The 13,366-nt window shown below is 47.1% G+C and overlaps 1 protein-coding gene across 3 annotated transcripts in view; it reads left to right on the plus strand.

Annotated features, from left to right (window-relative positions):
• The first annotated feature begins 205 nt into the window (after nt 1–205).
• The window catches only part of ZNF827 (zinc finger protein 827), a 170,234-nt gene continuing 157,073 nt past the window's right edge, over nt 206–13,366 (plus strand). For 2 of the 3 annotated variants that reach the window (XM_010982657.3, XM_031465263.2), the window contains exon 1: nt 208–972. In XM_010982657.3, coding sequence (XP_010980959.2) covers nt 930–972 — 43 coding nt within the window. In that variant the 5' untranslated portion in view covers nt 208–929. Of the gene's footprint in view, nt 973–13,366 lie in introns of all 3 variants that reach the window. The other variant, XM_031465236.2, reaches the window with a different exon arrangement.

A 13,366-nucleotide genomic window follows, 5' to 3' on the forward strand; every position in this document is an offset into this window, starting at 1 on the left:
AAAACGAAGTTTAATAAACAAAAGAGAGTTAAAAAGAAAAGCCGATTTCCTTTTTAAAAATGAGTAAGAATAATGAACTAATCGTTGTTTAAAGAGTGGGGAAAACTTTTTTCCCCCTAGATGTGGCGAATAGCGGGATAAATTCGAAGAACTCCATCCCACCCCCGCACGCGCGCCCCCCATTCTTTCCAGACAGAGCGGTTGCAAATCCCAGGCTGAGTCCGCCCTGGGAGCCTTAGGGCACCTTCCTCTTTGCTGTGTGTGTGTGCGTGTGTGTGTGTGTGTGTGTGTGTGTGTGTGTGTGTGTGAGTGTGTGTGTGCGTGCGCGTGTGTGTGTCTAGCTCTCCCTCTTTCCTTCAGTCTGTGCCTCTGTGTGTGTGTGTGTGTGTGACAGAGAGAGAGAGAGCGCGAGAGGAGAGAGAGAGCGAGAAAGAGAGAGAGAGAGAGAGAGAGCAAGAGAGCGAGCTGTGAGCTGTGCTGCCGCCGCCGCTGCCCTTTGATCCCGACATTAGTGTTAGGGGCTCGGAGACACAGAGCGCGGCCATAGACACCGCCGCACCGGCACTCATTTATTTATACCTCCCATCACACTCGCGAGCATAGGACACACACACAGACACACACACTCACACCTATTAGATCCGTTTCCATTGAAGAATATTACGCTCGGGGACAAGCCAGGTGCACGACCAAAAATTAAAAAAAAAAAAAGGGAAAAAAGAAAGGAAAGAAAAGAAGAAAACCCCTCTTCTGGCTCCAGGAAACAAGCTTCAACCCATTGCACACACCGGAGAGAAGGGGTTTCCCCCTGCCCGCCCGCTCGCCCCCCAACTACCTCCCCGCTCCTGCCAGTGTCTGCCTCTCTGCCCCCACGGGGGTTTATTTGATCTCACATTAACCAAGGAGGAGAATGTGAGAAAAGGGGGAAAATGCCCAGGAGGAAGCAGGAGCAGCCCAAGCGCCTTCCCTCACGTAAGTCATCCCTTCCCCACCTCCTCTCGTGCCATTTTCTCGCCCTCCCTCTCCTCTTTCCCCTCCGCAGCCTCCTCCGTTGTTTTCTGCATTAGTTTAGGGTTACAGAGGTGAAACTGACAAAGACACAGCCCGGGTTACTCCTCGTTTAGGTCTATGCTGAGGCAGCCATGTTGGTGATGATCAGCCCCGTGCCCTTTCTATTCTCTCTCTCTTTTTCTTTCTTTCTCTCACCCCCCCTCTTTTTTTCCTTGAGATCGGGCTTTTTTCCCTTTCCCTCCCCCTCCTCACTCCGGGTTGCTGGGGGGAGGGGGCAAGAGAAGGGAGGAGGGGAGTAGTGTGGATGCCGGTTTTTTTTTTTTAAATCGGGGGTGGAGGGGAGGTGGGAGAGGTTGGAATCTTTAAAAAAAAAATTCCTTGCGGATCACAGTGCCTGAGGGTGCGGGGGTCGGGGCGCGCAGGGGGCTGGGGGCCGTGACATGGCGTTTGGGGGTGTCGGGGCGAGGGCGCGCGGCCGCCTGCCGGGTACAGGATCCAGGGAGAGGTCCGTCTACGGCTAAAGGTTGCGCCGGGGTTGGTCGGCCCCGGAGCCGGCGGCGGCAGCGGCGGCGGCAGGAGCAGGAGGAGGCGGAGGTGGAGGAGGCGGCGGCGGAGGAGGGGAGTCGGGGGCGGGCGAGGCGGGAGAGGCTGGGAGGGTGTGGGGGCTCCGCACACAAACACATGGGTACACACGCGCCGCCGGGCGGCTGCTCCAGCGGCGCCGGGGCGAGGGGGCGCGCCGGGGCGCGGGGGGCGCGGGGCGGCCGGGCGGGGGGCGAGGCCGGGCAGCGGCGGGCGGATGTGGGGTGCGGGAGCTGCGCCGAGGCGGAGGCAGGAGGCAGGGCGGCTCGCGGCGCGCGAGGTCCCTGCAGAGCCGAGGGGAGGGAGGAGCAGGGCTCCTGGCCGCAATAAAATGCGGGGTCAGTCGGAGCAGACGGAGCCGGGCGAGACTCGGGCTCTCAGACCCCCCTCCCCGGCGAGCCTGAGCAGAGTCCAGGACTAAAGTGCATCACAGCCCTCCCCGGCTGCAGCCACACACACCAACTGGAGACACACACCCTCCGGCACGGCCCGGTCCCCTTCCCCTCCTCCACCCGCGCCCCCGGTCCCTCTCCGCCCTCCCTCCGGCTTTTCTTTGCGAGACTCTTAACTTTTCCCCCACTCCCTCTCCAGCTCTCCCCCCCCCCCCAATCTTTCTCCGCTTTGAGTGTTCCGAGATGCTGCTAAAGCTAAAAGTGAAGGAGAAAGAAGCAACTAAAAATATCCCCCGGGGCCGCCCGGCTCCTTGAATGCAGGGAGGAGGGGGCAGGGGAGAAGGCATGGGGCGGGGTGACGGGGAGGAGGGGACGCCGGAGGCGCCGGAGGGAGGGGTCGGGGGAGACGGAGGGTCAATTTCTCTTCTCTCCCCCCGCACTGCTCCCCTCTCCCGGCGGTTTGGCGCTGCTGCTCGGAGCCCGATCCTGCAAAACCCGGGCTGGGGGCGGGAGCGGAGCCGGAGCGCCCGCCCGCCCGGGTGTCAGGCCGACGTGGTCGGTCACCTGAAGTTCACGGAGGGTGGGGGAAGGGTTAAGGTTATGGTGTCTCGGGCTCGGGTTGTGTGTGAGCGTGTGCGTTTCCGCTGCAGACAGGCAGCGCGATCGATCTCCCCCTCGCGAAATCTCCGCCGCGGTGCCGGCCCGGGGGACGGGCAGGGGGCGCGGGTGGCTCGGGCCGGGCGCCCCCGCGCCTCCGTGTCACCCGGGCCGCGGCCGAAGTGGTGAGCAAGGGCACTTGCAGGCAGCCAGCTCCGCAAACATTCCTCTTTCTTTCCCCTTCCCGGTACGCAGGAGTCGACGCACAGGGCTTGGGTTGTGCTTTTTTTCCCCTTCCTTTAAAAAAAAATGCCCCTGTGCAGTCCTTTCTTCGCCTGCCCGCTAGAGGTTCTGAGGATAATATCACATATGTAATATATATGCACAGAAAAGCATTCGCAGGCGGCTGCGTGTGTAGGGAAATTTTGTGCGAGGAAAAAGAAGGCGGCGGAGTCGGGGAGGGCGAGTTGGGAGGCTCCGCGCTGCGATTCACAGAAAACTCGCAGCAGTTGGTGGAAGTGTTTCGTGCACATGGCCGGCCCGCCGCAGTTCCCAGCTCTTTTCGGGGGCGTGTGGGGGCAGGGAGGGGAGGCAGGGATCCTGGGGGGGGTGTCGGGGGAGGCTTGCCCTGCTCGGACAAAATGGGCTTCAGTGTTCTCTGCGAACTTGCCCTTAGATGGCAACTTTGGGAGCTGATGAGCTTGTGTGCGAAAACCAGGGCGGTGAGGTTATTTGGTCATTTTGCTTTCTTCTCTTTGAAAAAATAAAAAAAAAAAAAAAGAAGGAAAATGTTGGCGGGGTTAGAGGGAGGGTAGGAGGAGAGAAGGGATTTGTATCTGTTCGGTTGTGACGGAGATGGAACGCCTTCCCTCCCGTGGTATGTAGTGGAGTCGGGCAGCTGCAGCCTGCCCTGCTGGTGACCTTGACCCTGACCTCGTGCGACTACCCTCTCCGTCTGAGAGGAAATTCAGGCTCCATTTTAGCTCGTGTGTTCGGTGGGCCTCTCCAGCGCGCAGGGCCTGGCGATTAAGTTGTATTTTCAAAGTGGGCTCTCCCACCCTGTTCTCTAATTGAATACTGTTACCCACTCGGTTAAAAAAAAAATCGACTTCTCCTCCAGTCACATAAAACCACTTTTACTGAAGTAAGAAGCAATTACCTTTTGGAAACCCCGTAAAAGTCCCTCCAGTTTTAAAAGGCAAGCCCATTTGAGAAGCTTTTCTCCACTTACCTTTGCTTTGAATGGATTTTTGTGGATGTGTGCTGCCTGTTTTAAGCATGGTTTACAGATGTTTTGTAAGCAGTTTGCATTTGAGCTGAGAGCAGTTTCTGGGTAAATGGTGTGTTTTGCAATTCAGACACAGTAACCCAAGTCTTGCTAAGTGCTGAGTGAGTCTTAAGGAACTTGCAGTGGTGTGGATTTCGGTAAAATTAGTGTTAATTTATATTTAGTGTAGAATATAATTGTAGTCCCTCAGTTCTAGTTTTAATGCTAAGTTCTTTATTTCTTTGTTTATGCATGGTGCCAGGATTTTCTTTTTCCCCTGGAGAACCGTTTTGTATGAGTGAAAATATAGTGAGTTGGGGATTAAGATTGCCCTAATAGAAGTCATCCCGAGTTTTTAAGAAGTTATATAGGGGCAGCTTGAAATTTCACAGTTAAAGGAAGGAGTGATGTGTGTGGCTTTTGGGGTGGGAAGGGTCAGAGGGGATATGAGATGAGGAGGATTGTTTTTGAAACCAAGGGGCATTCTGAATAGATGATAACAAGTGGTTGAGAGCCACTTTTGATATGATGCTCAAAAAATTTAGAGAACCTGTAAACACACATTTAAGAAGTTCCAATTAGAATACAAGAAAAAAAACTTGTAAAACTGAATCATCAAGAAATTTGGAATGTTTTCCACTTTGTCTTAAGGCCCCCCCCTTGCCTCTGTGCCTGCCCTCCACATAAACCATTGCTACTAATAAAGTCTTACTGTGTGTTATAAAATATGAGACTAGCCAGCCGCAGTGTGGCTCTGCGAAGCCCACAGTTCCCCCACTCTATAGCGCAGACACCAGGGAACCTGCAAGTTCCGCCCTGGAGTAGATTAGTCCTGGAAATCCAGACTAGCACTGAGTATTATCTGATACCAAGTCTGGGGTGAGCCTCAGCCCCTGGCACGGAGTCCCAGCAATTCCCCAGGCTGGGCTTCGGCCTGCTAAGGTTTCCTAGCTCCTTCTGTTCAACCAGACACCCTTGGGACTGTTCGGAACCGAATTAGCTTTGGGGATGGGCGAGCCTTTAACCTGACGCTACTAACCTAAGCGTTAGATTTCTGATTTAAAATTCTCCACAGTCATTTCCTCCTGGGCCTCTGAAGTAACTGTATGTGTGTGTTTGTTTTTGTTATATAGGCCTCATACATATGCAGAAAAACAAATGGCCTGTCCCTATAGAGTTGAATGGTGACCCTACTGACTGCCAATCAAAAAGGCATGCTGCACTAGCTTTTGGAGGTGACCCCCAACCAAGGGCATTAAACTGTTTTTGAGAAGTGGTTTTAAACACTATTATTCAAAATAAAGCCTTTATTTCTTGGCCTAGAGCAGTAATGATCATTTGGGGGTTTAAATCTGATTCTGTTGCCATTGATGTTTCTTCTACAAAAGTTCTTTCCGTGAACAAGGTCCAATACCATGTTCAGAAAACGTCCTAGAGGTCCTTTGAGCTATACCGTGTGCTTATCTTTAGCAGAATCCTAACTGCGTAGTTTAAAAATGTTGGTCAGTCTAAGCAAGAGGAAGAGAGGGAAACTGATACTGTGACTGTTTGCCAGGCCTGGGGCCCAGGCTTTTAGGAACATCACTGCATTTGGGATCACAAACTGGAGCGGGAGAGGGAGGTGTTTGTTGCATCTGTAAATCCTTTTACCGTTGGTTCCCTCAGCACTTTGAAGATTTCATCTTTAGCTTCCACTTACCCCTAAAGGTGGATGAGTTTAGCTCCTGTTCTGTTTATCATTGGAAAGCTGCCTGATGATATACCCCAGAGGGAGCACAAAAGAAAAGTTCATAAAACTGTTGTTTTGTTATTCTAGCATCTTCACTGTTGACTCAGTTGTGGGTCGAGCCCGAAACAAGTTATTGTCTCCTTCATGAAAAAAACTTTAAAAATTCTCTCTTGCTTTCTAGTCAAATTGGGAAGCAGAATGACTGAAAAGCAGCAGAATCCCTTATTTTTATATTTTCACAAGTCTTTATAGGTCTATTGAAAGTTAAAGGATAGAAGATCGAACTTTTCCCTTTACTTTTATTAATTTTTTTCAGTGACCAGGTAATACCTCCTGACTATGACAGGAACCACGGAGAAATTTTTTCGAGACTGAAATAGTAAAGTATTTCACTGCTGATGAATCTGAGGTACCACAAGGCAGGCTTGGTGGATGCTGGGCAAAAATGCCTATCTGTTTTCCCAAGAGACCTCCATATATTCCTAAACACATTCAGTAGGGTACACTGAGCTTTGCTATTAAAGAAGATGACTCAAAATCGCACTCCTTTCAATGCTTCAGGATAGTTTTGAACAAAAAACATTGATTTTAAATTTGTCTACATGTTACCATCTTGCTCTGGGAATGACACAGCTGGTGCAAGTTGACAGGTCTCCTGCACAAAGTGTTAATAAGTCACGTTGGAAAAGTATAAATTGGACAGCTTTTGGCCAGTGATAGAGCTTGCTGTGCATTTGAGTTATTAGAGTCTTTGAATGGCTTCTGTTAGAAGAGTTCCTAGGGAGATGTGGAAAATCTTTATCTCGTGAGGCTTATAAAATTAGATGGACAGAGGTGGTGGAAACATCCAAGGGTTCCTGTTGTGTTGGTGGAGTAACCAGGCAGGCTTCTCCTGCGGGCAAAAGTTGGTTTAAAATACAAGGAATCCTATGAATGTCAAGATGTTCTTACACGAGAGACCGGATTCGAAATGTGCAGTACCTGGTGGGGTCAGTAAACCAGTTTATTTAGTAATCCCAGTATTTTGGGTTCAGATCGTGTTGGAATGATATAGTTTCTCAAAAGAGAAAAACTTATCCAGGATCACTCACCCTGGTCACATCGTGCAAGGTGATGTCTTTGGATTCAAAGGTGACAAGGTACATAGGGAGTGATGGGGGAACTGAAATTGGCATGGTGTACAAAGTTCCCTTGGTTTCTGATTGGTCAGTAATGCTCTCTGTGGAAGCTGAGGGCAGGATATTGCTGAGAGGAGGTTAATACACCCTTTCACCTTCCTTTTTTTGAAAGTTGCCTCTTCCCTCCTCCACTCTTCCTTTTGAAATATCTGCCAGAGTGTTAGGGTAGCAGGACGGAAGAACACAGACAACAGGCTGGAGCTGATCTCTCCATTCTGAGTGATGTCTTCGTTATTTTCTGTACTTTGATCAGACTGATCACAGAACAGGATGAGAGTGTGACCTACAAAATAGGACTTTGGGGGGCGTTCGAGGCTTTCTAGCAGAAGGTTTTACAAGACCGTGAGCTTTGAGTTTCCTCTTACCTGAAAGAAATCCAGACCAGGCCTAGTGATGGAAGAACATGTGGTTTTTTGTTTGTTTGTTTTTGGGTTTTTTTTAATCAGATTTCGTTACTATTTTGTCCTAGTAATGGCAGTCTAGACTCACATTTTAGAGATACAGGTTGTAAATGAAGCAGCTGTGTCCTCTTTCTGATGGGCTCTTTTCTATTTCATATTTACTAGGTGTCGCTCAGTAATTCATACCATCGAGGGCCACGTGTACAAAATACTTTATGGTTCGTGATCACTGAAATGTCTTTTGTCATATTTTTATAAGAAACGAATGTGCAAAGCGCAGACCTTAGACTTAGCTAAGAGGCTTGATGGGCTGAAGTTTCTAGCCACTTTCTCCCTTCTGTTTAGGAGCAAGTTTTGAATTTCTGTCCTCTGTCTGTAACTTACATTTTTATGATATTAGAGAATAATGTATGACTAGGTGCTGAAGCCGGGGCCTCTCAGGTGACTCTTACCATTCCCCAAGGACCCACCTTGGGATAGAATTGCTGTAGTTACAAGGTAGTTTCATAAATTAAAATCAGACTGTGGCTTGATACTAATCTTCAGCTGCATGGGTGCACATTGCTGTTTATTTTATAAAAGTCAGCTTCCCTGCCTGTACACGCTTACACACACACACACACACACACACACACACACACACAGAGGCTGCACTGTAGCTAATTTTTTAAAATGTACAGTGATACACGCCCACAGTCTGAAATCAGCCTGTGGCCTTTAGCAACTCTGCTTTTCACAGACTGACCCAGGGTTATATCAAATGCAGCAGATTCTGTGCGCCTAAAAAGGATATTGTTTCCAGCCATCCATTCCCTTCTGATTAAAAAACAAAGCTCCACTGCTGAAGTTCTTAAATGACTAAGGCTTAGGTACTCTGCTTCTGTTTTTCCAAAAGTCCAAATTCAGCCAAGTGCGGTCTACCAGCAAGGAAGAAATGCATGGACTGTCTCTGAGGCTTGGGCCTGCAAAAGCAGACTCAAATAATCCTTGTCTCTCCTTCTCTCTCTCCGTCTTTCTTGTAATTTCTACATGGGACAGAAAAGTGGTTAGGCCCCATTAGAAGTGAGGTGTGAAGGAAAAAAGAGGGAAGAGAGAGATGTGGATCTCGGGGTGACTTGTTTCGAGTGCTCCAAAGAGGCTGGCCTTCAGAGGGGCCTGGAGCGGGTGAGGGAGAAGATGGTCTTTTACATGACTGATGAGCAACACCCTGCTTATCTGCGCCTTTGAAACAAGCTACTGGACTTGTGGAAGGTGATAGATTTTCCTGAAGTTCCATAGTGCCAGTGTCTTAGGATGCCTGGTGGTGTATTTTTAAAAGCTTTTGCTGTTGTCTGGTAACGAGAGGGAGAAAATACCGTGTGATTTTTGCCCTCTTTTCCCTCCGTCTGTTGGATATGGTATGACTTAAGTAAAAACAGAGACTGCACACGCCTTTTAAGTTCACAGAGAAGTGGTCAAGTGTACAGGCCGTGGCGCCAGGCTGTTTAGATCCAAGCTCTGCCGCTAACTAGCTGTGTGACCTTGGGCAAGTTACTTAACTTCTCTGTCCCCTAGTTTCTTCATCTTTCAATAGTGATAATAGTTCCTATATCTTAGGCTTATTGTAGGGATTCATTGAGTAAATGTGTAATAATCAATATTATTACACACCCCAGACCATGTCTAATTAGTGGCTGCTTTGCAGAAGGGGCTCAGGAAGGCTTAGCTATTATTAAGTATGTGAAATAAATTCCCATTTGCTGAGTTTGTGATTAGACTACAGGCATTTCTGACTTAGAACTTTTTGGTGAGGCCTGTGCTTTTTTTTTATTATTTTCAATTTTCTTCCATAGGTCTCATTGAGTAATAATATGATATGGTAAAATTCTTTTATAAGGCTGTGTAATAGGGCTTGGCAAGTACTTGTTTCACAGGCCAACAATATTACTTAGAGTTTACTAGAGGAACAAGTTCCTCTGTGTGTATGATTTGACCTGAATTATATCTAAATTGTATGACTGAGTTTTAGTGTAAAGTGAGGATAGTAAATCCACATTCACAGACTCACAGTGAGATTTTCAAAGGAGAAAATAGGTGTTTAATGAAAGTTTATGTATTTATTTATTTACCAGTCAGTCCACTGATTAAAGTTACCTGGGGGGAAATTTCTGCTGGGTTTTCCATGTGTTAAATAGGTAATAGCTCACGTTTTGCACGGAAAGGAGCCGGTCTGCTGTTTCTAATTGCAGAGAACCAACGCAAGAGAACACATTAAATGAATTTGAAAAGAAAGATGGATGTGTGTGTGTGTGTGTGAGGGGTGTTGTGTGTGTGTTATAGATCATATCAGAGGTCCCAAGCTAGTGGCCTACTGGTATGTTTTGCCTCATACAGTCTGTTTAAACACTCGAGACAGCATTTGCAAATGGGCAGTTTCACATAAAAATCCAGATTTCCAGCTTCTTTTGAAAACTTGGACGAGCCAGCAGCACCCGGCCACCTCCCCACATGGCAGCAATCTGCTGCAGTCGGTGGCGGCAGTCCCCTTCCCCGGCATGTGCTCGCCAGTCTGTCACAGTTCCTACCACTGGGCTGCCTTGTCCCCGTCTGCACGGACACCTGCGTGCCTCCCTCAAGCGGCTTATCTCCCGGCCCCTTCGGGCGTTTGGGTTAGAAACTGTTCCACATTCCCCAACATTCTGGGATCTTCTAATTCATCTCCGAGGCGAAGGTACTGCCAGCCACATTCTATGGCAATGTCAGGGAGCAGTCTAGGTAGGGTAGGGATTAAGATCGTGGCACCAGACACCTGAGTTCCATCCTGGCTGCTGCACATTTTAGCTGTGACCTTGACAAGTGACATGACTGCAGTTTGCCACTTGTTTTCTCATCTGTAGGTTGGGAGAGCATTGTAAGTTCTATGGGAAATAAGTGAGTTCATACGGGTAGATACTTAGATACATATCTGGCACATAGTATGTGTACAATAAATGGTGGCCACATGAATAGACTCGAGGTATGAATTCCTTTCAACTAAGGGTCTCAGTAGGATTGCTTGAACTGTGCTGTAATCAGTCAGTGACAATGATTGCTGCCTGTCAGTTTCTGATCACCATCGGCCAGCCCGGTGGTTCTCCACCCTGGCAGCACATTTTAGCCACCTGGGAGATTTTAAAAGTGCAAACACCCCCTGAGATATAAATTTAATTGGCCCAGAGTGGAGCTTGGGCATGGACATTCTTAAAAAGCCCCTTGGGTGAGGACCCCTGAACTAACCAGAATGCCCACTCTGGGCTGATGCTATTTCAGCCAGAAATAAAGACATGTAGATTTTGAGTCTGGGCAGCTTACTGATGAGAATCTGTTAGACTCTTAAAACCTTAAAAAAAAATAGCCCATGGACCCGAGTAATTGACTCCAACTCCTCCAGATGGGAAACCATAGGTTCAGAGAACGACCTGTACTAAGCAAGAGATGCTGTCACCTTCTCCCACCATGATCACCAGGGTTTCTCACTAGCTTTGTGACCTTGGGTAAGTCACCTAACCTCTCTGTGCTTACGTAGCGCCATCTTGTAAAATAGATAATGGTGCATTAGCCACACCTTCTACTTATCTAATGGTTGTTGTCCACAAAACATTGTCACTAATATCACCTGCCTGGGAGGCAGGCAGGGAAGGGGCCTTTCTCTCACCGGTCGGACAGAAGCAGGAACTGAGCCACAGAGAGGAAGAAACTAGCTCGAGATCACCAGAGCAAGAGGTATCAAGAGCTGGACCACGTGCGGGTCTCCCGAGGCTCAGAGCTGCTCCGAGGTCTCTGAAGTCTTCATGGGGTCCGAGGACCTGGAGAACACGCCTTCACCACCTGCACCCCGTCTCAGAGTCCCTCCACAACAGGAGAACCCCTCAGGTGCTGATGGAGCATACACCTTGCCCTGTAATTCATGGAGACTTGCGCCACCGATATTTCTTTCCTCAAAGATTTATTTTGACCTTAGACTAAGCCGAGGGCAGTCGAATAGAGTCACATGCAGTGATACTTTCTGGAGTCTGAATTACGTGCTCCCTGTGGGGAGCACTGCCTTCCTGTAATGACCTAGAATGCTGAGTTGTTTTCTAACCTGGGCTTGTTTGGCCCTACTTGTTAACCCAACAGTCCTCACTAGAGCAGGAAACACAGCTGTATTTGGGAGGAAACGAAGTGTGGGACACCCTGCGCTTCAGGAAATATTCCTGGAAGCGCTGTATGATTTCTCCCTTCCAGGGGAAAGCAGACCTCGAATAGTCACTTACTGGGTTTTAATCTGACCTTAAGATAGAGGGAAACCAAATTATAGTGAGCTGCTTTCTGACATTTATAGGAAGAGAGGAATTTCATCATCTCAAAGTAGGGTTTGGGTTGGCTAGACTACTATATCATAGAGGTGCTGCGTAGCAAATACATGTTGATAGATGAGAAAATGTGCACAAAGGAGAAGGAAAAAATACGTGTATTTTAAATATGACTTAAGTGTACTCCATACGGCTGGAACCATGGAAATCACAGATATTCGTTCTGTTTATTGATTTATTTTTAAAAATCTATATGGGCTTTTAATGATAAAAGTAGTGCATGCTTAGTATAAATGATTAAAGCAATTTAGGAATGTTTAAAGTAAAATGTGAAAGTCCCCTCTCTTAGCTCCCGCCCCTAGAGATAACCACTGCCAATCAACAAGCAATATTTCAAATTCAACCATCATTTGAAAAATGGATGCATTTCAGCAGAGTTGGCTGAACTAATGTAAGTACTGAATTCAAGACAAGGGCGGTAACGCTGGCCTTGGGAACTGATAAGATCTCATGCGCGGTAGTGAATCCCAGATTGGGTGCCCCGAGTTAAACGGGGAAATTGATAAACTCCTGACCAGAAGGGAGGCAACCAGAATGTTGTAGGCTCTTGAAATCATCGTGCGAGGGATTCATTATTAAGGCAATTGGGGGTGCTTAATTCCAAGATAAGAGTGAGGGTGGGTCAAAATCATGCATGGTAACAACATCAAGTGTAAGAAGTTCCGTCAAGTGAAAAAGGGAGTAGACTTTCTCTGTATTGTCATTCGTCCTAAATTCTCACCTTGTGTCTGATAACTGATACTTGAATCATCCGTTCATCATTCATTCATTCAAACAGCAGTAACTGGGTGCTTCTGTGCCAGGGATTTGTGATCTGTGGAGCTGAACAGAGTGTGGTCCCTGCTTGCAAAGATCTTAGAGCCAAGCAGGCAGAGAAAGAGATGGAAACGAATAATTAGAATTCGGCTCGAAAAGTATTTTCATAGATTTCTGAAATGCTGAGCTGAAAACAGACAATAGGACCTATAGGGTAGAAGTTAGAGGGAAGATAACTTTGATTTCTTAAGATAAGGGACTGTTGAATAAATAAAACTGCCCAAAAATGAAACAGAAGATCTTGTGTTTACGAAGAAGCTGGTTCAGCCACCTGTCAGGGGTGGTTTTCTAAGGACTGCAAGTATAGAGAGGGTGAGGTGCAGAGGAGAAATGTTGGGCTCTAAGCTTGTTTAATATTTTAAGAAAGAATTCTACCAGGCAAATGCTGCTTTGCTTGGTTTCGATTATAAAATGGGACTCTGCTCCTACAGTGGGGGAAAACATCTTTCAATATACTGAATTGAACGCCTTTTGGGAATAAGGGTACATGCATGTCACGTACACACATAGTATCAACTTAGATCAGTGAGGATTTGATACTCTAAGGATTTGATCACCTGAGAGTTGTAGCCCCTACATAGTGCTTATTCATTAATAAAAAGTTTTGAGATTTGCAGATACTGTTATATATAAAATCAATACATACCAAGTTTCTTTCCTGTAGCACAGGGAGCTATGTTCAATATCCTGTAGTATCTTATATTTTTTTTTATAATGAAAAAGAATATGAAAAGGAATATATGTATGTATATGCTTGACTGAAACATTATGCTGTGCACCAGAAATTGACACAACATTGTAAACTGACTATACTTCAATTAAAAAAAAAAAGAAATTTTAAAAAAAGAACAAATTTTGAGCGTTTACCTGGCTCATAAAAGTTGTATAGAATGCAGTCTCTGCTGACAGTCCTTTCAAATGTTGACACAGAACAGTCAGAGGATAATTACAAATCAGTAAGCTAGCAGGTGTGAGACAGTATCATATGAATTAGATACGTAAATGTTTGAGGAAGTAGAG

Source organism: Camelus dromedarius, chromosome 1 (genome assembly GCF_036321535.1).
Source record: "Camelus dromedarius isolate mCamDro1 chromosome 1, mCamDro1.pat, whole genome shotgun sequence".
Taxonomy (NCBI): Eukaryota; Metazoa; Chordata; class Mammalia; order Artiodactyla; family Camelidae; genus Camelus; species Camelus dromedarius.